The following is a 25360-nucleotide window of genomic DNA, read 5'->3' as shown; positions in this document are numbered from 1 at the left end:
TTTTCTTATAGGATGCAGGGAGGTGGGATGTAGATCATTTTAGAAACTGAGGTCCACAATCTAGTCACCAGAAACAGTGCTGGAATTGCCCATGGAAGTTACCATCATCCCACATCTGTGTGCAGTGCATGTATACACAGTGTTGTGTGTGGGCTCCTTGTGGGGGCCTTACTGTTGGGAGCTGAAGAGCTGGCCCAGGTATCCCATGCAGTCCCTGCTCACTGGTCCTGGCTGTCCAGGTGTGGAGCATCACATACCATAGCTGGCTGACCTTCGTGCTGCTGCTCTGGGCCTGCCTCATCTGGACAGTGCGTAGCCGCCACCAGCTGGCCATGCTGTGCTCGCCTTGCATCCTGCTGTATGGGCTGACGCTCTACTGCCTGCGCTATGTGTGGGCTATGGAACTCCCCGAGCTGCCCACCACCCTGGGCCCTGTCAGCCTGCACCAGCTGGGATTGGAGCACACACGCTACCCCTGCTTGGACCTTGGTGCCATGGTGAGTGTCATCTGCCACATCTGGGCAGTAGTGGAATTTTCTGCCTGGGAACCCAGGAGGATAATAGTGTTAATTCGTCACTTGTTCAGTTGGGTAGAGGATGTAAGAGAGTATGTCAGAAGTCACCATTGAGTTACTGTGGGTCCACCCTAGAATATAGAAGTTATACTGGGCGATAGTGGCACATGCCTGTGATCCCTGCACTCAAGAGGCAAAGGCAGGTGGATCTCTGAGTTTGAGGCCAGCCTGGTCTACAGAGTAAGTTCCAGGAAACCAAGGCTATACAGAGAAACCCTGTCTCAAAAGAATCAAATATATATATATATGTGTGTGTGTGTGTGTGTGTGTGTGTGTGTGTGTGTATGTGGGCTGATGGATTATAGTATATCTGGAGAGGCCGAGCCTATATGTGTACTAGTATGAGCATTTGTATGCAAGCCAGTGTAAACATGTGAGTTTGACCAAGCTGTGTAAGATTGTGAACCTGTGTGTGTGGATCTGTGGCCATGTAAACCAACACATGTGAATGAGGTTGGATTTGTGGTCATGGGAGGGGCTGAGGGCTTCCCATGGCCCTGTGGTGATACCCCTGCTCCCCACAGCTGCTCTACCTGCTCACATTCTGGCTCCTGCTGCGCCAATTTGTGAAGGAGAAGCTGCTAAAGAAGGCAAAGGTGCCTGCTGCCCTGCTGGAGGTCACAGTGGCAGACACAGGTAAGTAGCATGTGGGGTGAAGCAGCCTCCACCCTCACTGTCCTCTCTACCAAGGCCATCACTCTGCCTTCTGTCCTGTTCTGCAGAGCCCACACAGACTCAGACACTGCTGCGGAGCGTTGGGGAGCTAGTCACAGGCATCTATGCCAAGTACTGGATCTATGTATGCGCTGGCATGTTCATTGTAGTCAGCTTTGCTGGCCGCCTGGTGGTCTACAAAATCGTCTACATGTTCCTATTCCTGTTATGCCTCACACTGTTCCAGGTGCCCACAGTGGTGGGCGGGTAGGGCCGGTGAGTGGGGCACTGTTCCTCACTTGCTCTGCTCACCAGTCACCACCTGCAGGTCTACTACAGCCTGTGGAGGAAGCTGCTCCGTGTCTTCTGGTGGCTGGTGGTGGCCTACACCATGCTGGTGCTCATTGCAGTATACACCTTCCAGTTCCAGGACTTCCCCACCTACTGGCGCAACCTCACCGGCTTCACGGATGAGCAGTGAGTTGGGGCAGCCGTGGCACCTTCCCTTGTTCCTGTCCCGTGCCTAGGCTCCGCTCCTGTTCACAGTGGGTGCGGGACAGGGCAGGGTGAGGTACTGACGGCTCTCTTCTGCCAGGCTGGGGGACCTGGGCCTGGAGCAGTTCAGCGTGTCGGAGCTCTTTTCCAGCATCCTGATCCCTGGCTTCTTCCTGTTGGCCTGTATCCTGCAGTTGCATTACTTCCACCGGCCCTTTATGCAGCTCACTGACCTGGAGCATGTGCCCCCGCCAGGCACCCGCCGTCCTCGATGGTCTCACAGGTTCACTGCCTGCAAGGGCCGTGGGTGCTGAGTGTTTCTTAGTTTGAGGGACTGGGGATGACATTGGGGGCTGTGTCACAGGGTTTGCTGACCATTCTCAGCTTGAACAGGAGCCATGATACTGCTTTGCTCCATGTACACTTGGCCTAAATAAAGTCCACAGGTGAAACACAGCGGGGGCGGGGGCTGCCCCGGGGAGAGAGGAGACAGGAACACAGGAAGTGACTCTTGGGCTCTCCCAGGCAGGATGCAGTGAGTGAGACCCCTCTGCTACAGCAACAGGAAGAGGAGGAAGTCTTCAGGGATGATGGGCTGGGCGTGGATGGGCCCCATCAGGCCACACAGGTCCCCGAGGGTGAGTCTGGAAAGAGTGGGCAGAACATAGCCCCACAAGACACACGGGGTGCCAGGAAGTGGATCTGTGTTCAGTTCTGCCACATCTTGAATGTGGATTTGAGGAAGGCACACATAAGCCCCAAGAGCTCCAACCCTCCTCTCTGGCCCTTCCCTTTTGTCCTTGAGCCTAAGCCCCTCCTCACCAAGCTGTATCCCTTCCATACTGAGCTCCACCCCATCCCACCCCCACTAAGCCTCATCCTCCTCACCAAGCCCTACCCCTCTGAGTCTTACCCCTCAGACTGAACCCCACTCTCTCCACCCGACCTTCATCACTGATTCCCTCTCCCTTCTACAGTTCACTCTCTTGTCAAATCTCACTGGGTTTCTATCTCCTTATTACTTCTGCCCACCCATTCACCAAGCCCTACCCCTCTCACTGAGCCCCGCCTCCACAGGTGCAGCCAGCAAATGGGGTCTGGTGGCTGACCGGCTGCTGGACCTAGCAGCCAGCTTCTCTGATGTCCTCACCCGCGTCCAGGTGTTTGTGCGGCGCTTGCTAGAACTACACATCTTCAAGTTGGTAGCCCTCTACACTGTCTGGGTGGCCCTGAAAGAAGTGAGTGTAGCATTCCAGGCTCAGTTTCCTTGTCTGAAGCAAGGTCACTCTGGGCCTAGCATTGCTGGCTACCCTAGAGCCAGACCTGATGGGTTGTGACAGTTGTCCTGGAGTCTAGTCCAGGTGCTGCCTGGTTTGCCAACCACCTTGTGCTCTCCACAGGTATCTGTGATGAACCTGCTGCTGGTGGTGCTGTGGGCCTTTGCCCTGCCCTACCCGCGCTTCCGGCCCATGGCCTCCTGCCTCTCCACTGTGTGGACCTGTATCATCATCGTGTGCAAGATGCTCTATCAGCTCAAGATTGTCAACCCACATGAGTACTCCAGCAACTGCACCGAGGTACAGGCATGGGGGCGGGGGCATCCCTAGGGCCCAGAGGTCTTTTGAGGAGTCTTTTCTATTTGGGCTTTTATTTACACCTCTGGCCTTGGCCTGTCCCCTTCCCCATCAAGGTGGCCCCAAGACCGACAGCCCTGTGAACCTCTGGTAGGGCAGCTGTTGTCTACCCTGGACCCAACTTGGAGCTTCAGCTGTGGGATGGGTTTCACATAGTCCCTACAGTCCCCACTCCATCCTGACCTAGGACCTGGGGCTAATGCTCACCCCTCTTTGCAGCCCTTCCCCAACAGTACCAACCTGCAGCCCATGGAGATCAACCAGTCTTTGCTATACCGTGGCCCTGTTGACCCTGCCAATTGGTTCGGGGTGCGGAAGGGCTTCCCCAATCTGGGCTACATCCAGGTGAGTGGGGACTATCACCAGGGCAGATGGTCCTTAATGGTTCCTGATGGTCCCCACTGACTCCTGACCCCCACTTTCACAGAACCACCTGCAGATCCTTCTGCTGCTGGTGTTTGAGTCTGTGGTGTACCGGCGCCAAGAGCACTACCGCCGGCAGCACCAGAGGGCCCCTCTGCCTGCCCAGGCAGTGTGTGCAAATGGCACCCGCCAGAGGCTGGACCAGGACCTACTTAGCTGCGTCAAATATTTCATCAACTTCTTCTTCTACAAATTTGGGCTGGAGGTGAGGTTGGGATCCACACATCACTCCTTATGGCAGGACTGATATCAAGAGGCTCCATTGAGCATCCATCCATAATGATGTCTAAGTGCTCCAAGCACAGCTTACCCTGAGGCTAGCTGAGAGGCTTGCCACAGTGCTCAGGAAGGGAAGGCCAGGGATGCCAGACTCTGTCCTCCCGGCAGAAGTAGGTGAAGGCTAGCCACTGTCTGAAGTTAAAGTCTTTCCCATCCATGGAGCCCTTCATCCCTGAGCCTTGACCTACTCCTACAAGTATGGTGGAGATGTGTCTATCCTCTGCTGCCCTCTTAGGACGGTGGCTTAGGTGATTGGCCCCCAGTAAAGATGAGTCCCTTCTTACCATTATGTCCATCCCGTGTATCCCCTCCAGATCTGCTTCCTGATGGCCGTGAATGTGATCGGGCAGCGCATGAACTTCATGGTGATCTTACATGGCTGCTGGCTGGTAGCCATCCTTACACGCCGGAGCCGTGAGGCCATCGCCCGCCTCTGGCCCAATTACTGTCTATTCCTCACATTGTTCCTGCTGTACCAATACCTGCTGTGCCTTGGCATGCCACCCGCACTATGCATTGGTAAGGGGCTTGGTACATGGGGTTGCATGGAAACTCATGGTCTGTTTCCTGTCCGCCCTCCTGGATTTTGCTCAGGTCCCTTCCTGGCCACACCTGGATTCCTGTCAAGGGCACCAGCTATATCCTCTGTGACCTGTACATTGTCTCTGGGCCACTTGAGCTATAGTTGTGCCATTTCACACACAGTGATGGCTTGAAGTTGGCTTTCTGAGGGCAGGGTGACCCTATGCCTGCAGGGCTGGGGCCTCTCATGACAGCCTATTGCACAGTGCCATTGTCAGGTGTGTAGTCTGCATTAAAATGACACCAGTTCTTTCTTGTAGCTGTTTTCAGTTTGGCCTCTGCTGTATTGTAGAAGGCTTCCTTTTGTGCCACCAACCAGCTCCCAGATCATGGCATGGAGACTTTTTTTTTTTCTTGTTTTTTCGAAACAGGGTTTCTCTGATGTAGCTTTGGAGCCTATCCTGGCACTCGCTCTGGAGACCAGGCTGGCCTCGAACTCACAGAGATCCGCCTGCCTCTGCCTCCCGAGTGCTGGGATTAAAGGCGTGCACCACCAACGCCCAGCTCGCATGGAGACTTCTTCTTCTTCTTGTTTTTTTTTTTTTTTTTTAAAGATTTATTTATTTATTTATCATGTATACAGTGCGTGCCAGAAGTGGGTACCAGATCTCATTACAGATGGTTGTGAGCCACCATGTGGTTGCTGGGAATTGAACTCAGAACCTCTGGAAGAACAGTCAGTGCTCTTAACCCCTGAGCCATCTCTCCAGCCCCGCATGGAGACTTCTTATTAGTTATGAATGCTCTACCTCATCTTGGGCTTGTCCCACTACCTCTTATAACTTATTAACCTGTTTCTTTTCATCTATGTTTTCCCTCAGAGCTTTCTACCTTTCTTTTCTTCTGTATGTCCTATTTGTCCTGCTTCTTCATGTCTGTCTGTCTGGCAGCTACCTGGCTGATTGGCTCTGGGTGTCACCCTCTTTTTCTCCCTCATTCTCTGGAGCCTAGATTCCTCCTCCTCCTCCTTATTCTCTCTGCCTGCCAGTCCTGCCTATCCTTCTACTGGATAGCAATTGGCTGTTCATCTTTTTATTAAACCAATCAGGTGCCTTAGGCAGGCAAGGTAAAACAAATGAAAACACATCTTTATATATTTAAACAAATGCAGGATAAACAAATGTAATACATCTTTGCCTAGTTAAACAAATACAGTACAAACAAATGTAACACATCTTTACATAGTTAAAGTAATATTCTACAACACTGTATTCTCTGTCCTTTCCATCCAGCTTTTCCCATCCCTGTGACATTTCTGGACAACCAATCTGGTGGCTTTGCTACAGGCCCCAAGGGTTGGATGTGCCTGCCTACATCTGGGTGCCACAGCCATACAATTTACACAGACTGCCTACTGGTCCATTGATGGTCTTTCTTTCTGTTCTCATGTGCCTTCAGTCTTCCACTAGCTTCTCTATAGGGGAGAGCTTGTACTTTTTTCAACCACCTGTTTAAAGTTTTGTTGTTGTTGTTGTTGTTGTTGTTGTTGTTGTTGTTGTTGTTTTAACATCCTCAGGGTAGAGATGGAACCCATGGCTTCACACATGATAGGCAAGTACTCAGCCACTGAGCTACACCCCAGCTCCTCTTCTTTGTTTTGAACAGATTGGAAAGCATTTCAGGTCCCCAGACTGTTCTCCTACCCCAGGTTGTTGCTGAGACCCAGCAGGCATCCTGGCTCATCCTGCTCTGCCAGCTGGGGTGATTCCTGGGGTTTCCCTTGTCTTCTGTGTCCTTGAGGAATGAACTATCACTCCTCCCTGTGAGATTGCCTGGGATGTCTCCCTTAACTTGGTTAGGTACCTGGGACGGTTCCAAATACTTCAGACAAGTTCTGAGAGTGTCCTGGAGAATATTGTGTCTTCTTTCTGGTGACCTTAACCTTTGTGACTCAGTTACAGTGTTATGTGCTAGGTTTTTCCATGGACATTTGTGTTTTTCACCTTATAATTAATTAATATCACAGGGGGATGCTTTAAGATTATGCAAATCTCATTTCTCATTCAGCATCTTTTAAAAGAGAGAGCTATTGCTCCTTCTGTTTATTCAGATGTTTATTTCTGTGCTGAGATGACTGTGTTTTCCCTTTCTCTACTCTGGGGCCTTTGCTGTGTACTTTGTCTCTCACATATCTTAGCTTTGCTGTAGGCATGCTCAGCCCTCTCATGACCTGGCCTTCTCAGACACATTGACATTTCCTGCTCCTGGGGCCCCTGTCTCATCTTGTGCCCCAATGCCAACCCCTGACCATGGAGCCCCAGTCCTCTTCAGACAGAACTTTAGAACAGACCTATTGTGACTGTAACCCTAGGTGCCACTACCTATGGTCCATGTGGCTAGTGGTGCATCCTTCTCTTGAAGCATGGTTTTCTGTGACCCTAATTGGTTCCTTTCTTCCCAGCACCTTCTGAGGTCTTCACTCATTGATCTCCCAGTTTGTCCCTGTCTCCCTCCAATACCTAGACCACTTTCTTTTGACATAGTGTGAGTCATACTGTGGTATTCCATCCTTCAGATATGATGAGTTCACAGAGGGTCCTGGTTGGCTCACTTATTTATTTATTTATTTGCTTGCTTGCTTGTTTGTTTGTTTAGATATGTGTAGCCGTGGCTGTCCTGGAACTCACTCTGTGGCCCAGGCTGGCCTCAAACTCAGAGATCTGTCTGCCTCTTCTTCCCAAGTGATGGGATTAAAGGCATGACCCCCACTGCCCAGCTTGGGCCCTGGTTCTTGACAAGAATGCCAAACACCCTGCATGCCCCTTCATGCAACCCTTTGAAGTCAGCCCTGCCCTTTCTTGGATACCAGTCCAAGAATGTCACAGGGTAGAATAGTGCAGTGTGCTGTTGCAATTGGTTTCTTTCTCTTAGTGGGTGCAAGCAAAATTCCTCAGGTGTTTGCTTTCTGTTAGCAGGTGATGACAGGATCTCTCAGGTGTTCATATTCACTTAGGCAGAATTCTTCCAGGTGATGTTGCCTCAGCAACAATATCCAGGGTGTTTGGTACCATAGTAGTTGAAGGATTTCTGTATTATTTCCAGCTTTGGGTCATTATGTTTCATGCTATTAAACATTTTTTGAACCATAATTCATTCCAAATACTGGCATCTCCTTGGGAGGTACCTGCCTTGTCTCAGGTGAGGTTCACCATGGTCCTGCCCTCTGACCCATTGGTGGGCTCCTCTGCCACCCCTCAACATCCCCGAGCCTGGTGTAGTTTCTGCTTAGAAATCATGTCCTATTAGACTCTCCAAATCTGTGGGTCAGTGTTCTTGAGACTGTGTGAGTGGTGTTGAGAACAAGAACTGAAATGTGTGACACAGTCACAGCTTCTGAGACTCCTGGTAGCAGATGGGATGAGGACAGCTTGTGCCTTTTCTGATGTGTCCCCTACCCACAGACTACCCATGGCGCTGGAGCCAGGCCATCCCCATGAACTCTGCTCTCATTAAGTGGCTGTACCTGCCTGACTTCTTCAGAGCCCCTAACTCCACCAACCTTATCAGTAAGTACAACTCCACCACCTCACCCCAGGGTAACTGCCCACCCCACAGGAGAGTGTAAGGACTCCATAAGCAGGGTGCTTGCTGGATACACAGGAAACCAGCCTGAAACCAGCAAGGGGACAAGTTGTCTAGGTGTTGATAGTTGAGTGGTGCTTCATTCCATAGAAGACACATGCCACCCCAAGGCCTCATCCAGATGGGGCTGAAGGTCTGACCCCGACACAAATAAAACATGTCAAAAGAGTATATGGGTGAACATAGTGTTGCAGACCTGTGTGGTCACAGGTGTGCACCCTGATGGCCCCACAGTGTGCAGGGAGAACCACGGCAGCCCATGTTCCCTGACACATGTGCAAGTGTACAGCACACATATAGACTGGTATGTCCTCAGTCTGACACCTTCCTGTTTCCAGCTTTTATGTATAGACACTTTCTCAGTTGTGAAATGGGAGCAGTCCGTCAGTCCCTGACAGTATAGTCTTCCTCATGTGCAAGCTGCATGCCCTGCAGCAGCTCTCCTGTTCTGCAGGTGACTTCCTTCTGCTGCTCTGCGCCTCTCAGCAGTGGCAGGTATTCTCTGCTGAGCATACAGAGGAGTGGCAGCGTATGGCTGGCATCAACACTGACCACCTGGAGCCCCTGCGAGGGGAGCCCAACCCTGTACCCAACTTCATCCATTGCAGGTAGGTCCCACACTGCCCACTCTGAAGCTAAGAGGGGATAGCTGGGCTGACCCAGCAACCTCAGTGATGTTACCACTTGCCAGGTCCTATCTGGATATGCTGAAGGTGGCCATCTTCCGCTACCTCTTCTGGCTGGTGCTTGTGGTGGTGTTTGTCACAGGGGCCACCCGCATCAGCATCTTTGGACTAGGGTACCTGCTGGCCTGCTTTTACTTGCTGCTCTTCGGCACTACCCTGCTACAGAAGGACACACGAGCCCAACTCGTGCTGTGGGACTGCCTCATCCTCTATAATGTCACAGTCATCATCTCCAAGAATATGCTGTCGGTGAGCAGACTGCCCACTTAACCCTGCCCCAGGCCTCCCCAGGAGCCCTGGATTAACCTGCCCTCTCTCCTGGCTCCAGCTCTTGTCCTGTGTTTTCGTGGAGCAAATGCAGAGCAACTTCTGCTGGGTCATCCAGCTCTTCAGCCTCGTGTGCACAGTAAAAGGCTACTACAATCGTGAGTGGGCGAGAAACGTGGGTGAGGGGCCGGCACAAGACGTTCCACTGTTTCTGGGGCTGACCCCTAGCCGTGATGGCCTCTTGCCTCACAGCCAAAGAGATGATGAGCAGAGACCGGGACTGCCTGCTGCCTGTGGAGGAAGCTGGGATCATCTGGGACAGTGTCTGTTTCTTCTTCCTGCTACTGCAACGGCGCATCTTTCTCAGCCATTACTTCCTGCATGTCAGTGCTGAACTGAAGGCCACTGCCCTGCAGGCCTCCAGGTCTGCCCAGCTGCTTCACCCTGCGGTGGGGAGGAGTCCCTCATCCTCAGCACATGTTTCCCCTAGAATAACATCTTCTCTCAGTCCTGTCACCAAAAGGGAGAGCAAAGGACACCTAGTACCTTGGTATCATCAGACCTTCCCTTATTGCCCATGGCTGAGAAGACAGTGTGGCCCTGCAGTGTTTTAGCCTAACATATGACCTGAATTGGCCTGAGTGTCCCCCAGCTGGAGGGCTATGACATGGTATCACACTCCCAGCAGCAGTCTCTGCCCTTAGAGCTGAACCTAGGGGTCAGCAGATTCATCTGCCTACCCCAGAGTTGCCACCCAGTGTCCCTTCCTGTGATGGTTTACTCCCCCAGGAAAAGAGATGGCAGAAGATATTTCTTCTCTCAGCAAATGCCTCAGTATGAGTAGGAGAAGCAGCGGGCTCCCTGGGGCAGGGGCTTGAGTTCAGACAATCCCAGAGGGAGAGAACCCGTGCATCTGGAGATGTGTTGACATCTCACTCTTCCTTGTAGGGGTTTTGCCCTCTACAACGCAGCCAACCTTAAGAGCATCAACTTCCACCGCCAGGTTGAGGAGAAGTCCCTGGCCCAGCTGAAAAGACAGTAAGTGTCCTCTGGGTTAGGGACCCTTTGACCCTTCTGGCCAGCCTGGCACTCAGAGCACCTTCCTACTTGTAGGATGAAGCGCATCCGTGCCAAACAGGAGAAGTACAGGCAGAGCCAGGCAAACCGTGGTCAACTCCAGTCCACAGACTCCCAGGGTCCCAGCCAGGAGCCTGGTAAGCATGGGAAAAACCCAGCACTTCAGAGGGCACCCCACCCCCACCCCACCCCCCGCCGCACACACACACACTGCACCCAGGCATGTTCATGCTGCTGGAGCCTCCCTGCACCTGTGCAAGTGACGTGCCATAGGGCTCCATACCCTTGTCCTGCCCTGTGCTGTGTGTCAGTGATGTGACACGAGACCCTGCTCCCTGTGCCGTGCTGTGTGTAGATGGTATGCTTCAGGACTCCGCTCCCAGTCTCCTGTGCCATGTGATGTGATCCCCTCTGTCCCAGCAGGCCACATGGCCACCTGGGAATGTCCACCTGCACTTGTGGCCCCTCTACCGTCCCTCCAAGGCTCTGAGACATGTGGCACCACATGGAACCTTGTCACTGCAGGAGTTCTGTGTGTCTGTTTCTGTCTCTGCCATGTGCCCTGTGCCCAAGATAGGCTGCCCTTACAAGCCTCCCTTGCTTGTTCACGCTTGCCTTGCCCCTCCACAGGGCCTGACAGCCCAGGGGGCTCCTCCCCGCCACGAAGACAGTGGTGGCGCCCCTGGCTGGACCATGCCACAGGTACCCTGCCTTGACCCCTCTGCACTTCTGCTATTGACCCTAGCTGTTCCTTGTCCTGTCTGGTCATGTCAGGCTCTCTGACCTGTGTTCTGTGCTTGGACCACCTTCCTCATCCTGCTGAATCCTGGATGGGATGGTTCTAGTGGGAAGGGTGGCACTCAAGCAAGGCCATGTGGGTGGGAGATGCTGAGGGGGAACACCATCCTTCACAATGGGTCTGCTACCACCCAACTCAGAACTGAAGATAGGAATTCCAGGATTGTCAGGGTCTGACTGGGGAGGAATCAACTCTGCCATGGAGACTGGCTCTCACATACACACATACCCTTCCCTACCCCTGCTGACTACAGTCATCCACTCTGGGGACTACTTCTTATTTGAGTCGGATAGCGAGGAGGAAGAAGAGACCCTACCTGAGGACCCCAGGCCTGCAGCACAGAATGCCTTCCAGGTGAGCTGGAGCCTTGCCTTCCTGCGGTCTATGGAGTTCCTGTGTGGGGCAGTTTGGAGGGACAGACATCTGAGGGCCTTGGAATCCAGCTTCTACATATCAAAGAAGTCCACCTAACCCATCAGACCTGTCCAGGCAGCTGGAGAAACAAGCTGTAGATGCAAAGGTCATGCCCCTCTGCTATGCAACTATGGCTCTTTGCTACATTCATGAAAGTCCTGGCTCTGACATCCTCTTCCTTAACTCCTGGGCTCTGTGACTGCCACCTGGTCTGAGAAAAAGGCTATATGTGTGATGGATACTGGTGTCCAGGAGAGGCCCTTGTCCATCTTTGAGGCCCTGGTACTGAGGGGTAGGCCATGCTGTGCAGCTGCATGTCTTTCTTCCTATCACAGTCTCTGGAGTCCATTTCCAGAGAGGGCTTGGGGAGGTGAGGACCCACAGCTGGATAGAGAGCAGGATCTAGGATCTGGTCCATGGCTGACCAGATCTAGTATATGGCTGTCCCTCCATCCTCTTCCTTGGGAGGGGACCATGATGCCAGGCTGAATGGATATCTCAGCTAGAGATGCCAGAGTCCTAACCAAGAAATCTGGCTGGCAGATGGCATACCAGGCATGGGTAACCAATGCCCAGACAGTGCTGAGGCAGCGTCGGGAGCAGGCACGGCAGGAGCAGGCAGGACAGATGGCTTCTGGTGAGTTGTGCTTGGGGGCTCCAGTAGGGGAACTGAAGGGCTACCTGATACTGATTATCCCTGTGCCCAGGAGGTGACTTGAGCCAGGAGGTGGAGCCAGTAGAGGTCCTAGAGGATGAGATGGCAGGTATGTGGGCTTGCTGGGAAGCAGGCAGGGGGCTGAAGTCTCTTGTGGCCAGCCAACCCTCCAGCACCATCCTGCTGTCTTTGTAGGCCACAGCCATATGATGCAACGTGTACTGAGCACCATGCAGTTCCTGTGGGTGCTGGGCCAGGCCACAGTAGATGGGCTAACACGCTGGCTGTGCACATTCACCAAGCACCACCGCACCATGAGTGATGTGCTGCGCGCAGAGCGCTACCTGCTCACCCGGGAACTTCTGCGGGTAAGGGCCACTTAAGCCAAGCCCCTCCTATACCTCATCAAGGCCATACCCATACCTACTGCCCGCTAAGCACATGTGAGCAGAGCTGGGCCCATCCCAATGGCCTAAGAGCTTTTCCATGCTCTCTGCAGGGTGGAGAGGTACACCGAGGGGTGCTAGACCAGCTTTATGTGAGTGAAGCCGAGACCACACTGCCAGCAGGTCCCATGGAAACCCGTGATGGACCCAGCACAGCCTCAAGGTTGGTGCAGAGCCCAAGGGGCCTGGGGTGAGCCAGGGTCCCCATTTCTTGTCCTCTGGCCCAAAGCAGGGACTGATCCCTGAGCTGCTGACAGGTCATCAGGATATAGCACTGTTCAGTCTCAACTACCCCTTGTTATCCTCCAGGCAGCATTCCTGTATCCTTCCCCAGAGCCCAAGAATTGGCTCTCTCTGTAACCTTTTCTCCCACAGTGGACTGGGAGCCGAAGAGCCTTTAAGTAGCATGACAGATGACACCAGCAGCCCCCTGAGCACAGGCTATAACACCCGCAGTGGCAGTGAGGAGATCATCACCGACACTGGGGACCTCCAGGCTGGGACCTCCCTGCATGGCTCCCAGGAGCTTCTAGCCAATGCTCGCACACGGATGCGCACAGCCAGTGAGCTGCTTCTGGACAGGTGGGGCAGGGCTAGGCTGTGTGCAGGTTTTCAAAGGAATTCTGAGTAAGAAGCCCAGTGGGAGGAGCTGGGTGAGAGGCAGGAACTAGTCAGGCCTCAGGTCGGAGTCTATTTGTTGCCATGGCTGTAGGCTGGGCTCTGCACCCTAGGGGTGCTCCTGGCTCTTGCCCCCAAACTCCTGTGGTCTTGTGGCAGGCGCCTACACATCCCCGAGCTGGAGGAGGCTGAGCAGTTTGAAGCACAGCAGGGCCGGACACTGCGGCTGCTAAGTGCCATGTACCAGTGTGTAGCGGCACACTCAGAGCTGCTTTGCTACTTCATCATCATCCTCAACCACATGGTGACAGCCTCAGCTGCCTCCCTGGTGCTGCCCGTGCTCATTTTCCTGTGGGCCATGCTGACCATCCCAAGGCCAAGCAAGCGCTTCTGGATGACAGCCATTGTCTTCACTGAGGTGGGTGGCAGCTTGTAGGGTTGGGGCTGAGTCACCTTCACCTGGCCCATGCTGAGTGCCCTGTCCTGCAGGTCATGGTGGTCACCAAGTACCTGTTCCAGTTTGGCTTCTTCCCCTGGAATAGCTACATGGTGCTGCGGCGCTATGAGAACAAGCCCTACTTCCCTCCACGCATCCTGGGTCTCGAGAAAACTGACAGCTATATCAAGTATGACCTGGTGCAGCTCTTGGCCCTCTTCTTCCACCGCTCCCAGCTACTGGTGAGCCCACAAGCCAGTGCAGGGGTGGCAGGGACTCCTTGGAAACTCCAGGCGTTCTTGAGCCCAGTGGCAAGTCTGGATACTTGAATGGCCCAGCATGGCTCTGGTCTAAGTATGACCTAGTCTGGACTCCTGACTGCTCCTCCATATTCTCCATAGTGCTATGGCCTCTGGGACCATGAGGAGGACAGTTTCTCCAAGGACAATTGCAGGAACAGTGAGAAGGACCAGGAGGCTGAGGAAGAGTCAGAAGCTATGCTGGAATCACAGCCTGAGGCAGGCACTGGGCATCCTGAAGAGCTGGTGTTGACTGGTACCCCCAAGGATCACATCCAAGGGAAAGGGAATGTTAAATCCAAGGATGGGATCCAGGAGGCCCTAGAGGACCTTAAGCCCCAGAACACAAGGCACATCGGCATACGCTTCAGGAGGAGGAAAAAGACTCCAAGACCCAAAGGAGCAGCAGCTACGGGTGAGAAACCAGACTAGACCCCTGCCAGATTCCTCCTGGTTGGGGAGGAGACACAAATGACTCTCAGTAGGAGATGACCAGTCCAGCACAGGGACGACCCATTGGGAAGCACAGAATTGCTCAATACTCTCCCTGTATCTGTCCTTGAAGTTGTCCCTGTACTCAGGATAAGATGTCTATGGGCCTGAGCTGAAGTCTCAAGCCTACCCCAATAAAGGACATGGCAGCAGTTGCTCTCTCACTGCTGTGGGGAAGTTCCTGTGCTGTCTGTAAAGTGGGGTGATGTCAGCTTGTTGGAGTGGGCACCCAGTCCCTTAGTGGGCTCACTGGCATTTCCCTGGACATACACACTGACAGAGGCTGAGGAAGAGGAGGAGGAGGAGGAGGAAGGAAAAGAAGCTGCAGGGAGAAAAAGCCCACATCACACTCAAGGAGGATTGAAGGTTCAGGAAAGAATGAAGGCAGCTGGGCGCCGGCTGCAGAGCTTTTGCCTGTCACTGTGAGTGACCTGGCTGGGAATGGTGGGCATTGGGGCAGGAAGGTGGTTCCCAGCTGGATACCCTCTGAGGCTGTCCATCCACAGAGCTCAGAGCATATATCAACCCCTGCGGCGTTTCTTTCATGACATTCTGCACACCAAGTACCGAGCAGCCACTGATGTCTATGTTCTCATGTTCCTGGCTGACATTGTTGATTTCATCATCATTGTCTTTGGTTTCTGGGCTTTTGGGGTAAGTTGACCTGGGTCCCCAGAGTGGAAGACTGGCTTTTAGGCCTTTGGAGTGGGTGGCCTCAGAACTCTCAGGAGCACTACAGCTCCATCTCCCCAACCTGTGCCCTCTACTACAGAAGCACTCTGCAGCCACGGACATTGCGTCCTCACTGTCAGATGACCAGGTGCCGGAGGCCTTCCTGTTCATGCTGCTGGTCCAGTTCAGCACCATGGTCATTGACCGTGCCCTCTACCTGCGCAAGACTGTACTGGGCAAGCTGGCCTTCCAGGTGGTCCTGGTGGTGGCCATTCACCTCTGGATGTTCTTCATCTTACCAGCTGTCACTGAGAGGTAGGTGATGAGAGGCACTGCACCCAGGAGCCTCAGTCTACCCTGATGCACTGTACACTCTGGGTGTGGCACAGTTTGGATTGGCCTCCAGAACTGTTTCTGTCAAATTCACCCTCCCTGACATCCTGTCCTGTTCCATTCAGAATGTTCAACCAGAATGCGGTGGCCCAGCTGTGGTACTTCGTGAAGTGCATTTACTTTGCCCTGTCTGCCTACCAGATCCGCTGCGGCTACCCCACCCGTATCCTGGGCAACTTCCTCACCAAGAAGTACAATCATGTAAACCTCTTCCTTTTCCAGGGGTGAGTGTGGTCTGCCTGGGGATCGTGGAGAGCAGGTGGAAGCCATTGTAGGCTGTCTCTGCTGATGGAACCCTGGCCTTGGCAGGTTCCGTCTAGTGCCATTCCTGGTGGAGCTGCGGGCAGTCATGGACTGGGTGTGGACTGACACCACACTGTCCCTGTCCAACTGGATGTGTGTGGAAGACATTTATGCCAACATCTTCATTGTCAAGTGCAGCCGAGAAACAGAGAAGGTGCCAGGGCAAAGGGTGGATGGATATCTCTTGGGAGTTTACAACCTACCTGCACAGTAGCCCAGACAAAGGCGCTTTCTAGATCTCATGGACAGCTGCAATGGGTCTAGGGGTCATCAGGGGACAGTGGACTGGGCCCTTGGGTCTGGTGGTGGTGGCGGCAGGCAGATATTAGCTGTTTGTTACCAGGGCTATGTTTTGTGATTTAGTATATCTGCAAAGTACGCACAACTCACCACTGCAGCCAGCTTTAGGATAGCCCCACCCCTCAAAGAAAACCTCTCCTTTTTGTTAGTTGCTTCCCATCTCCCCTCTCCATCCTGGGTGGTCTGTAGTCTACTTCTGTGGGTTTGTCTGTCTGATAGCACAGAACCATTTTGTACCAGGCTTCCTCCCTCAGCAGTGTTCTCAAGGCTCTTCCTTGTAGTGAGTCAGTACTTACTCCTTAGACCCATGTAATAGATTCCATGGAGTGCAGAAACTCCAATGTGTCTGTCTACCTTTCATGGATGGACGGCTCCTGTTTGCACTGTATCAGCCTATACATGGCACTTAGGAGGCACTGTTCAGTCATTTTGAACTGTTTTTGAAGTGGCTGCATCTCTCACCAGCAAACTGAAGTTCCAATGTTTGACAGTTCATGTGCTGCTGGCTGATTATCTTCCTTAGAGAAACATCTATTCAGATCACATCCTAGATGTGGTCAGGTCATCTGTTAGGTTTGTAAGCATTCTTTGTAGGCTCTGGCTACTCCATCCCACCACATGGCTGCTCTGCACTCTCCCACGTTCTGGCTGTCCTTGCTTTAAAAAATGATTTCTATTATTCTTGATTATGTTTGGGGGGGGGGGGCCTGGGGATATGTACACAAGTGCAGGTGCCCATGGAGGCCAGAAGAAGGCATCAAATCCCCCTGGAACTGGAATTATAGGCAGTTGTAAACCACCCAGCATGAATTCTGGAAACTGAACTCTGGACTTCTATAAGAGCAGCACATTCTCAATATCAAAGTTAATTTAAAAAATACTGTTTTCCCTTTTGTGTTCACTTCTGGTGTTCCCCAGAGGTCCCCAACCATAAGATTGCAGAGATGTCTGTCTTCTAGGAAATTTAAACACACATCAAGCTCTCTGCTCCAATATCCTTGCTTGCAGCTGTGCAGAAAGTAGGCTCCCTTCTCTTATGAGTATGGCATGCAGCTAATGTTCCAGCCCCATTCACTAAAGCAGCTGACCCTATTCAGGGTTATTTCTGGACCCCAGACCTATTCAGTGACACAGCCTGTGGCCAAGAGGCTGGGAGGGTGACCACTATCTCCCTTCCAGAAATATCCACAGCCCAAGGGACAGAAGAAAAAGAAAATTGTCAAGTATGGTATGGGTGGCCTCATCATCCTCTTCATCATTGCCATCATCTGGTTCCCACTGCTCTTCATGTCACTGATACGCTCTGTGGTGGGTGTCGTCAACCAGCCCATTGATGTCACTGTTACCCTCAAGTTGGGAGGCTACGAGGTGAGTAGCCAGCCTCCATTTCCCACTAGTGAAGTAACATCCACTCCTTGCGGACTGTGGATGGCTCCATACTGATCAGGCATCCCATCCCTAGCCGCTGTTCACCATGAGCGCTCAACAGCCATCTATAGTGCCTTTCACGCCTCAGGCCTACGAGGAGCTGTGCCAGCAGTTTGACTCCTACCCAGTAAGTGGCCTGCACCGCATCCACTTGGTGTGAGGTGGGCAGGCAGGGAAACGGTGGCCTGCTGCCCCTAACTGAGGTATGCTCCACACAGCTAGCCATGCAGTTCATTAGCCAGTACAGTCCTGAGGACATCGTCACTGCACAGATCGAGGGCAGCTCTGGGGCACTGTGGCGCATTAGCCCCCCAAGCCGGGCCCAGATGAAGCAGGAGCTGTACAATGGCACAGCTGACATTACACTGCGATTCACCTGGAATTTCCAAAGGTGGGTCCTGTGCTTACAAGCGCCTGGGGCATGCCCCACACTGCCTAACACTGCCCATTCCCCCAGGGACCTGGCCAAGGGTGGCAAGGTGGAGTATACCAACGAGAAGCACACCTTGGAGCTGGCCCCCAACAGTACAGCACGGAGGCAGCTAGCCCAACTGCTTGAGGGCAGACTTGACCAGTCAGTGTGAGTGGAGACCACTGTGGGGCAGGTGGGCAGGAGGGGTTAAGATGCCCCTGACTTGCTGACTCCTCCCACAGGGTCATTCCCAACCTCTTCCCCAAGTACATTCGTGCTCCCAATGGGCCTGAAGCCAACCCAGTGAAGCAGCTGCAGCCAGGTGAGTGTGGAGTCAGGGTGCTGGGACACAGCTTAGGCCAGGGATGGGTGAGAGCCCCAGACTCCAACTACCCCACTCAACTCAGATGAAGAAGCCGATTATCTTGGTGTGCGCATCCAGCTGCGGAGGGAGCAAGTGGGTACAGGGGCTTCTGGGGAACAAGCAGACACAAAGGCCTCCGACTTCCTTGAGTGGTGGGTTATTGAGCTGCAGGACTGCCAGGCTGACTGCAACCTGCTACCCATGGTCATCTTCAGTGACAAGGTCAGCCCACCCAGCCTTGGCTTCCTGGCTGGCTATGGGTAAGTACTGCAAAGGAACCTCCTCTAGCTCCCCCCACCCACAGGGGAATTCTGAGTGGTCCTGGTTCTCATGCCTCTCCCAACAGGATTGTTGGGCTATACGTGTCCATTGTGCTGGTCATTGGCAAGTTTATGCGGGGCTTCTTCAGTGATATCTCACACTCCATCATGTTCGAGGAGCTGCCATATGTGGACCGTATCCTCAAGCTGTGCCAGGATATCTTCTTGGTGCGGGAGACCCGTGAGCTGGAGCTGGAGGAGGAGCTGTACGCTAAGCTCATCTTCCTGTACCGCTCACCAGAAACCATGATCAAGTGGACACGTGAGAAGGAGTAGGAGCCCAGCTCCTGGGCACCGGGAATGAAGGAGCTGCCCCAGGGCAGCATGGCCACCAGGGCTGACAGAGCTCCTTGGATAGGAGTGTAGCTGCCTAAGGCCACGAGCTGTGACACATCCTCCTGGCCCATCAAGCCCTGATGATGCTGCTGTCAAAGGGATGCTGTGTCCCTACCTGTTGCGTCCCCACCTATTGGGCTGGGGGCCCAGTGTAGCTCAGGGCTAGCCACACTGGGTCTGGGGGCCTGGCTCTCCCTTCCCACAAGTACTGTAGAGTTTTCTAAGTAAAAACATTTTTATTTATACAAATGGACCATCATAGACCAATCCCAGTGTTTTCTCCTTCCTGCTTGATAGCTTTGCATGGTTGGGTATGCCCAGGCTCAGCCCTGCTTTCCTCCTCCTCTTCCTCATCATCGTCTGTAATCAGATACTCCTGAATTTCCCGAGAGACCCAGGCCCTAAGGGAGACTGCAGTGAGAACCAGTCCTGGGGGTCTCCCCAGAAGTCTCCCCAAAGAGCAGGCATTACCTCTGGCTGCGGAGCTGAGCCTCTGCCAGGACGTAGGGTGGCAATGGGTCCAGGGAGGGCTACAAGAGATGGCAATGTGAGAAGCCAAGGGGACCATAGGGACAGCTCACAGGAACATATGGACAGCCACTCACCAGGTCCTTCATGTTCACCCGGCAGCCATAGCACAGCTGTTCCATGATGCAGGCCTGCACATCCTCCCTGTAGAAGCAGAACTGAACTCATGTGTCTGGTCTCATTCTGAACTCTGTTTAAGGCCACAGTCTTCCAGCCCCCTCCACCCCTGTCCATAGGGCAGGACACAGGCAGGGTCTTACCTTCTGCCAACTCCCCTGTGGCAGCTCTGGGCCTGACCCTCCCCTGCACCACAGTTGGGCGGGGTAGGCATCCCAGCCTCAGCAGGCAGCATCTGGGAGAGATGTGAGGAGGACTGAGCCCCAAAGGCCGTGGCACTGTCTGCAACAGAGAGGGGCTGAGGGGACCCTGGGGCAGCCAAATAACCACCCCACACAGCACTCTAAGAAGGCCCTGCACGTACCAGCAGTGTCAATGTCCAGTGTACACATGCAGAGGAGGCAGTTGGGGCCCGAGGGGCCAGTGGCACAGCTGTCCCGGGGAGCCTTGACCAACTTCTCACTTGTCCTGTTGGCAGGTACACAGGAAAACAGGAATAGGTAACAAGTATGTCCCCAGCCATGGGTTCTACTCCCCTCAAGTGCAGGGAGCAGGTTTAACAGCAGCCCCAGTGGCATACACACCTGTACACAGTACTGACTGTAGAGGGGAACAGAGTCTGCAATCTCAGGATAAAAGCTTCCATCAGCCGGTGGATGCTAGCCTTTTCTGGAGCCTAGGGACAATCGGGTGGGGGGAGGGAGTAGTTAGAAGGGCTGAGGGGCACCTAAAGCAAGTACCATGGACTTCACATGGCCAGTCTGAGAGGACTGAGACCAGTACAGGATTCAAAGATGACAGGTCCTCTTGCCACCTCTTCACCTCAGGGACAGACTAACCCTCTCCCTCCAAGCCACCTCCTTAGGGGTACCAGCCTGCTCTTCTAGGATACAGGGCATGCTTGGAGGACCCTTGGATACACAGACACTGCTACTGGTCTTTCCAGAGGCAGGGCAGCCGGCGCTAAAGTCACAGAGAACAAGCTGGGACCTCAGGGCCAGCCCTAGGAAAGAAAGGGCTGAAGCTGGCTGGCAAGGATTCAATTCAAGTCCCCAACAATGCACCAGGGATTTCTGACCCTATATGGAGAGGCTGCCCCCAACCAGCCCAGGCAGTTCTCCACAGGCCCACCTTGGTATCAATGGCTGGTGTGAAGACTGAGGGAACACCAAACAGGTGGTTGTAGAAGGCCACTTCCTTCAAGGTGTAGTCCCGCATGGGCCTCACCAATACCACATCCCCATGCCGCTCATCTGAGAAGCCCTGAGGAGCAGACACTATGGCTCAAATCCTAGCTCACTTCCTCTTACTGCCACCACCATCTTCAGTTGGGTCCCCGGCCTCTCCTCTTGGAAGACCTCAGGAAAACCCAAAGGTACTTTCAAATGAAAGAGGACAAAGAGGCAAGGGATACCCTGGCCTCTAGGCCCTGCATACCGTGTCCCAGGCAAGGAAGGCTCCTCTCCCCAGGGCTAGGTTGGTCATAAGCTTGATGGCCAAGCGGGTGCAGCTCTCCCCAGTCATCACCTTGCCGTAGCCATGGGTTCGGGCTACATGTACAATCAGATGGGTCCTGTGATGGGGTGTATTAGAGAAACTGGAGCTGGAATCCTACAAGCCAGGCAGGACTAGGGATGGTGAGCTCACCTCAGGGTCTGCAGAAGCTCCTCTTTGGCTGTCAGTGTCCTTATGGAGCTGAACAACCTAGACAAGGCCTCAGTCTGAGCAGCTATGGGGGACCCAGCCATGCCTAGGGGTTCCTGGCTGTGGGATGGGTGTGGCTGATCCTCTCCTTGAGCTGGGCTGGCATAGCCCTCAACCCCTAGCACATGTTGCTGTTGCAAGAAGCTGTCCACAGCCATTTTGTAGGCCTCCTCTGTCCCTGCTGGCTCTTGGGAAGCACAGCACAGCACCGATGGTGGCAAGCTGAACACCTTCCAGGAGTAAGAAGGAACACTAAGTCCAAGGCCCATAGCTGCCTCCAAAAAACAAGCATGTGGCCCTGATGGGTATCCCCTCCAAGGTCACAACAGGTTATCACTAAGGCAGACCCACCTACCTCCTCTAAGGCAACCACATGCCATGGGAAGCCAGTGTTCTGCAGGATCAGCTTCACCTCTGCCAAGGTCTTCTCTCTGTCCTTTAGGCTCTGGCCACAGGCTGCTCCCTCTGTAAAAACCAGGTGGGAAGTACATAGGATTCACAGAGGAAGAGCCTGATGGGACAGGCTGAGGTAGTCAGTGCCACACACAGAAGTCCCACCATGTCTACTCTTCAGAGAAAGTTTCTGTAAGGGTAGGACTGGCTCCCCTCACAGCTAAAGAAATTGCCTAGACTTCCATCCCCAAAGACCAGCTCTAAACTCACCTTCCTCAATTCCTAGGCCCTTCAATACAACTAGGAAGGCACCTCTGTCCCCAGTCTGTTCCCTGAAGGGCCTGTTGGGGTTCACCAATCATCGTTGGGGACTGAAAGGAGTGGCCAGACATACCATCAACATAGATGACTCCTGGTACAAAGCGTAGCCGTTTTGCAGAACCCTGACTCAGACCCTGGAAGAGAAACATCAGGATGCAGACCTGGCTAAAGGCATTTCTTTGGACTTTCCAGACAGTGAACAAAACTGCCTGAGTATTCCCTCCTCAGAGGGATGTGAATGGGCCCAAGTCTCCCCTCCAAACAGCAGAAAATATGAACCTGGGTCTTTCTTCTCCACAGGAGGGTATGTGGATACAAGTCTTGCTCCCACATGAGGGCAAGCCCTGTCTGTATCAGAAACTTCAGAATCCACCCTCTCCAGTCTGTTTCTGACACCAAAGCAGCCTAAGACAAACATCTGGAGCATGCATGGGGCAGTGGGGGCACCTCAGAACTCTCAGAAAGTGTTTTGGTATGTAAGAACAGAGGAGGCAGCCTGTGGAAGGCAGGAACAGAGAGTTCTAAGAGGAGTGGTATCAGACACTGACAAATGGCTTCATGGTGAGCTATCTCACCTCCACATGTACAAGTTTAGGGAACCAGCAGGTAAGACAAAAACTCCAGACAAGTACCACACAGGGTATTCACATTGGAACAGCACTGCCACTTACCAAATTCAGTTCAGACCACTGACTCCTATCCTATCAACTACAGCCTGTACTCTGGCCTCTCTAGTTGGTCCCTCTTCTGTGCCAAGGCCCCTCAAGGAAACCCTGCATACCCTCAGCAATGTCAGGCATTCTATCTGCCTCACCCCCTTCTACCTAGGCCACTTCTCCCTGTTTTCAGCAAATACTATTCTCTGCCCACAAGTCACAATTGGTTAAACTTTGATACTGTGTCCTAACAAAGCTAAACAAGGATATACCTGGGGACCCTACATAAAGCTTATGGATTGCACACCTGCTGAATATACATGTGAGATCCTATAGGTGTCTCAGCTGGGGTAGGGGTGTTCTGTCTGGTGTCAATCAAAAACTGTAGTGCAGGCTGAGGAGAGAGGCCTGTTAATTCAGTCCAGAAGCTTAGGCCCAGAGGATGGTGTGGACATACCTCAAGAACTTGCCAGACCATGGAGCTGGATGAAGGCCCCCCAGACCATGCCAACAGCACCTGGGGTGGGGAGAGAGCATCAGCAAGGACATGCATCTTCAATGTGAACAAGTCTGCTTCATTTCTTAGACAGCTCCAGATACCAAGTCTACCCTCCAAGTTCAGAGATAGCAGGCCAACTGAAGAAATGCACATACAGGAAATCAGCAGAGGCTAACAGTCAAGCACCTAGGCCTCACGTGTACCTTCTCGCCAGGAAAGATGAGTCGGTTCTTCCCAAGCATGGCTCTGAACTTGTGAACATAGAATGCCTTGAAACAATCCCTGTAACAGATACAAAAAGACACTGCTCTGCACCTGCCCACCAGCCCAAGACCCTGTGGCAGTATCCACCCTTAGAGGCAACATCTTCACACAGACACTCTGTCAGAGCTTGGTGAGGGAGTTGGATGAAGGAGCTTTCCTGGTTGTGACTTCCAGGGCTCCACCTAGATAGACCCAATCAAATGTAAGCTGCAGAGTGCCCCACAGGTACTTAGGAAGGATTCAGCAAAACAAAGGCTGAACCAAGACTGGAACAAAGTGAAGTCACCAAAGCCTTTTCAAAAACACGTTGATGCTCTGTTTTAAGGCTGCCACAGTTAGAAGCACTGCCTCTCTGAGGTGCAAAGGGGAATCAGGGAGAACTCAGAACCCTGTTTGACAGAGAAGTCCTCTTTTTCGGGTATTTATAAGTTGTTAAATCAGTACCTACCTTGCCCAGGTCATAATTCCCAGTAACACTACCTTTTCTTTCAAATCTGGGCTCCCAAAACATGGTGGGTGGGTGACAAGAAAGTTCTGGAAATCAGTTTCCCCCCCTTCCACCAAAATCTTTTGTAGAAAAGTCTTTAAAAAAAAGAAAGAAAGAAAGAAAGAAAACAGACTCGGCACTCCCAACACTCAGGAGGCAGAGGCAGGCGGATCTCTGTGAGTTTGAAGCCAGCATGGTCTACATTGCTAGTTCTAGGACTTTGAGGGCTACACAGAGAAACCCTATCTCTAAAAACCAAAAAACAAAAACAGACTCAGAGATTCAAAGGGACTTAGAAATGTGAAATCCTCATTCACTGAACAAATATACAGTATACAAGGCTACTGCTGATACCACCAGGTATTAGAGGAGTGATATTGGAGATACATGTTCCTGCCATTGGAAAGCTATAGCTCCCGTTAAAACAGTCAAACATTAAAACAGTTGTAACTCGGAAGAGGTAACCCATTAAAGTTACAGATAAAATGTGAGTCCTCCTGCTGTGGCCCCCATGGGAAAAATCTCTTGTTCCTGTCCAAAGGCCTGAGAGAAGACTGAGTTCTCCTTCCAAGTCTGTGTGGCCGCAAGATAAAACAGATCTTGTGTCCCATGAAAGAAGGAACAACTTCCACCCAGAGTACCTCCCAAGATGTTCTGATCTGCCCGGATTACAACTGCCCCAAATGCCTGTCTTTCAACGCACCTTTACCTCGAGTCTGAACACTCCATAAGCTTCCCCAGATATCCTCCTACCACTAGGCCCAGCAAAGAAATTTGTGGGATTCTGTTTGACAGGGCCTCGCTGTAGCCCAAGCTGGCCTCGAATCTGAGGTAATGCTCCTGTCACAGGATCCCTAGTATTGGAAATGCAGGCGTGAGCCTAGTTTAGATGACTAGGGTTGTTACCCACCACTAAACTTGTGGTCAGGTACAATGTGACAAGCACGTACAAAGTAACCGTTCCCTTACCAGAAAAAAAGCAAACCTGGAAAGGGGGGCTGCCAAGGTCTCACCTGCAGAAGGCATCTCCCGCTCGTATCACCACCACCGGCAGGCCTTCTGCGCACTTCACACACTTCTGCTCCCGGCTTTGGAGAGAATAAGAACATACATGGCAAAATCTCCCACCGCAGCGAACTTGGGGGAGCCAGTGTCTTGCTTCCCAGCCTGAGCCAGTGGCTCACACACCAGGGCCTATGCTTAGTTCTAGCTGCCGACTCAAAGAGGGTCGCAGTGACCAGGTCTGTGGCTACGCGGGCCGAAAAGGGCTGCCCTTGGCCTTGTATAGAAGGCTCTTACCCCGGCCGTGGCACGGGCGGAGGCTCCCGCTGAGCCGGCCCCGCGTAGTCCTCACCGGCCTGACACATGGAGGTGCTGGGCTGGTCCGCAGTAGTGGAGAGCTGGCGCGCCGAGATGACGTCAGCGCAAAGCAGACGCTTTCATGACGTAA

At 52.9% G+C, this 25360-nt stretch overlaps 2 protein-coding genes across 5 annotated transcripts in view; one reads left to right on the top strand and one right to left on the bottom strand.

Annotated features, from left to right (window-relative positions):
- Piezo1 (piezo type mechanosensitive ion channel component 1) overlaps positions 1 to 19194 on the top strand; it is a 67260-nt gene extending 48066 nt beyond the window's left edge. The window contains exons 12-51 of one of the 4 annotated variants that reach the window (XM_035442734.1): positions 240 to 497; positions 1100 to 1211; positions 1298 to 1476; positions 1558 to 1706; positions 1825 to 1998; positions 2250 to 2362; positions 2802 to 2962; positions 3125 to 3301; positions 3578 to 3703; positions 3786 to 3986; positions 4375 to 4579; positions 8044 to 8148; positions 8679 to 8832; positions 8916 to 9159; positions 9239 to 9335; positions 9430 to 9601; positions 10126 to 10215; positions 10291 to 10391; positions 10885 to 10956; positions 11307 to 11407; positions 12011 to 12104; positions 12175 to 12231; positions 12318 to 12490; positions 12622 to 12731; positions 12944 to 13150; positions 13346 to 13604; positions 13676 to 13864; positions 14024 to 14336; positions 14694 to 14835; positions 14920 to 15067; positions 15186 to 15400; positions 15544 to 15702; positions 15788 to 15935; positions 17261 to 17449; positions 17544 to 17636; positions 17728 to 17900; positions 17967 to 18089; positions 18164 to 18243; positions 18329 to 18545; positions 18632 to 19194. In XM_035442734.1, the coding sequence (XP_035298625.1) occupies positions 240 to 497; positions 1100 to 1211; positions 1298 to 1476; positions 1558 to 1706; positions 1825 to 1998; positions 2250 to 2362; positions 2802 to 2962; positions 3125 to 3301; positions 3578 to 3703; positions 3786 to 3986; positions 4375 to 4579; positions 8044 to 8148; positions 8679 to 8832; positions 8916 to 9159; positions 9239 to 9335; positions 9430 to 9601; positions 10126 to 10215; positions 10291 to 10391; positions 10885 to 10956; positions 11307 to 11407; positions 12011 to 12104; positions 12175 to 12231; positions 12318 to 12490; positions 12622 to 12731; positions 12944 to 13150; positions 13346 to 13604; positions 13676 to 13864; positions 14024 to 14336; positions 14694 to 14835; positions 14920 to 15067; positions 15186 to 15400; positions 15544 to 15702; positions 15788 to 15935; positions 17261 to 17449; positions 17544 to 17636; positions 17728 to 17900; positions 17967 to 18089; positions 18164 to 18243; positions 18329 to 18545; positions 18632 to 18881 (6330 nt within the window). In that variant the 3' untranslated portion in view covers positions 18882 to 19194. Of the gene's footprint in view, positions 1 to 239; positions 498 to 1099; positions 1212 to 1297; positions 1477 to 1557; positions 1707 to 1824; positions 2008 to 2249; positions 2363 to 2801; positions 2963 to 3124; positions 3302 to 3577; positions 3704 to 3785; positions 3987 to 4374; positions 4580 to 8043; positions 8149 to 8678; positions 8833 to 8915; positions 9160 to 9238; positions 9336 to 9429; positions 9602 to 10125; positions 10216 to 10290; positions 10392 to 10884; positions 10957 to 11306; positions 11408 to 12010; positions 12105 to 12174; positions 12232 to 12317; positions 12491 to 12621; positions 12732 to 12943; positions 13151 to 13345; positions 13605 to 13675; positions 13865 to 14023; positions 14337 to 14693; positions 14836 to 14919; positions 15068 to 15185; positions 15401 to 15543; positions 15703 to 15787; positions 15936 to 17260; positions 17450 to 17543; positions 17637 to 17727; positions 17901 to 17966; positions 18090 to 18163; positions 18244 to 18328; positions 18546 to 18631 lie in introns of all 4 variants that reach the window. The other 3 variants (XM_027410657.2, XM_027410658.2, XM_027410659.2) reach the window with 3 other exon arrangements.
- Positions 19163 to 25347, bottom strand: Ctu2 (cytosolic thiouridylase subunit 2). Its single transcript, XM_027410660.2, has 15 exons — positions 25210 to 25347; positions 24924 to 24998; positions 23363 to 23441; positions 23118 to 23177; positions 22078 to 22138; positions 21646 to 21755; positions 21234 to 21520; positions 21024 to 21159; positions 20718 to 20849; positions 20171 to 20262; positions 19951 to 20054; positions 19730 to 19868; positions 19547 to 19613; positions 19413 to 19471; positions 19163 to 19342 (listed from the first exon to the last, which is right to left on the bottom strand). The coding sequence occupies exons 1-15, from the start codon at positions 25275 to 25277 to the stop codon at positions 19198 to 19200; spliced, it is 1614 nt and encodes a 537-aa protein (XP_027266461.1). The 5' UTR covers positions 25278 to 25347; the 3' UTR covers positions 19163 to 19197.
- Between the last annotated feature and the right edge of the window lie 13 nt (positions 25348 to 25360).

Source organism: Cricetulus griseus, chromosome 3 (genome assembly GCF_003668045.3).
Source record: "Cricetulus griseus strain 17A/GY chromosome 3, alternate assembly CriGri-PICRH-1.0, whole genome shotgun sequence".
NCBI classification, from domain to species: domain Eukaryota; kingdom Metazoa; phylum Chordata; class Mammalia; order Rodentia; family Cricetidae; genus Cricetulus; species Cricetulus griseus.
This window is presented reverse-complemented; position numbering and strand designations above follow the sequence as displayed.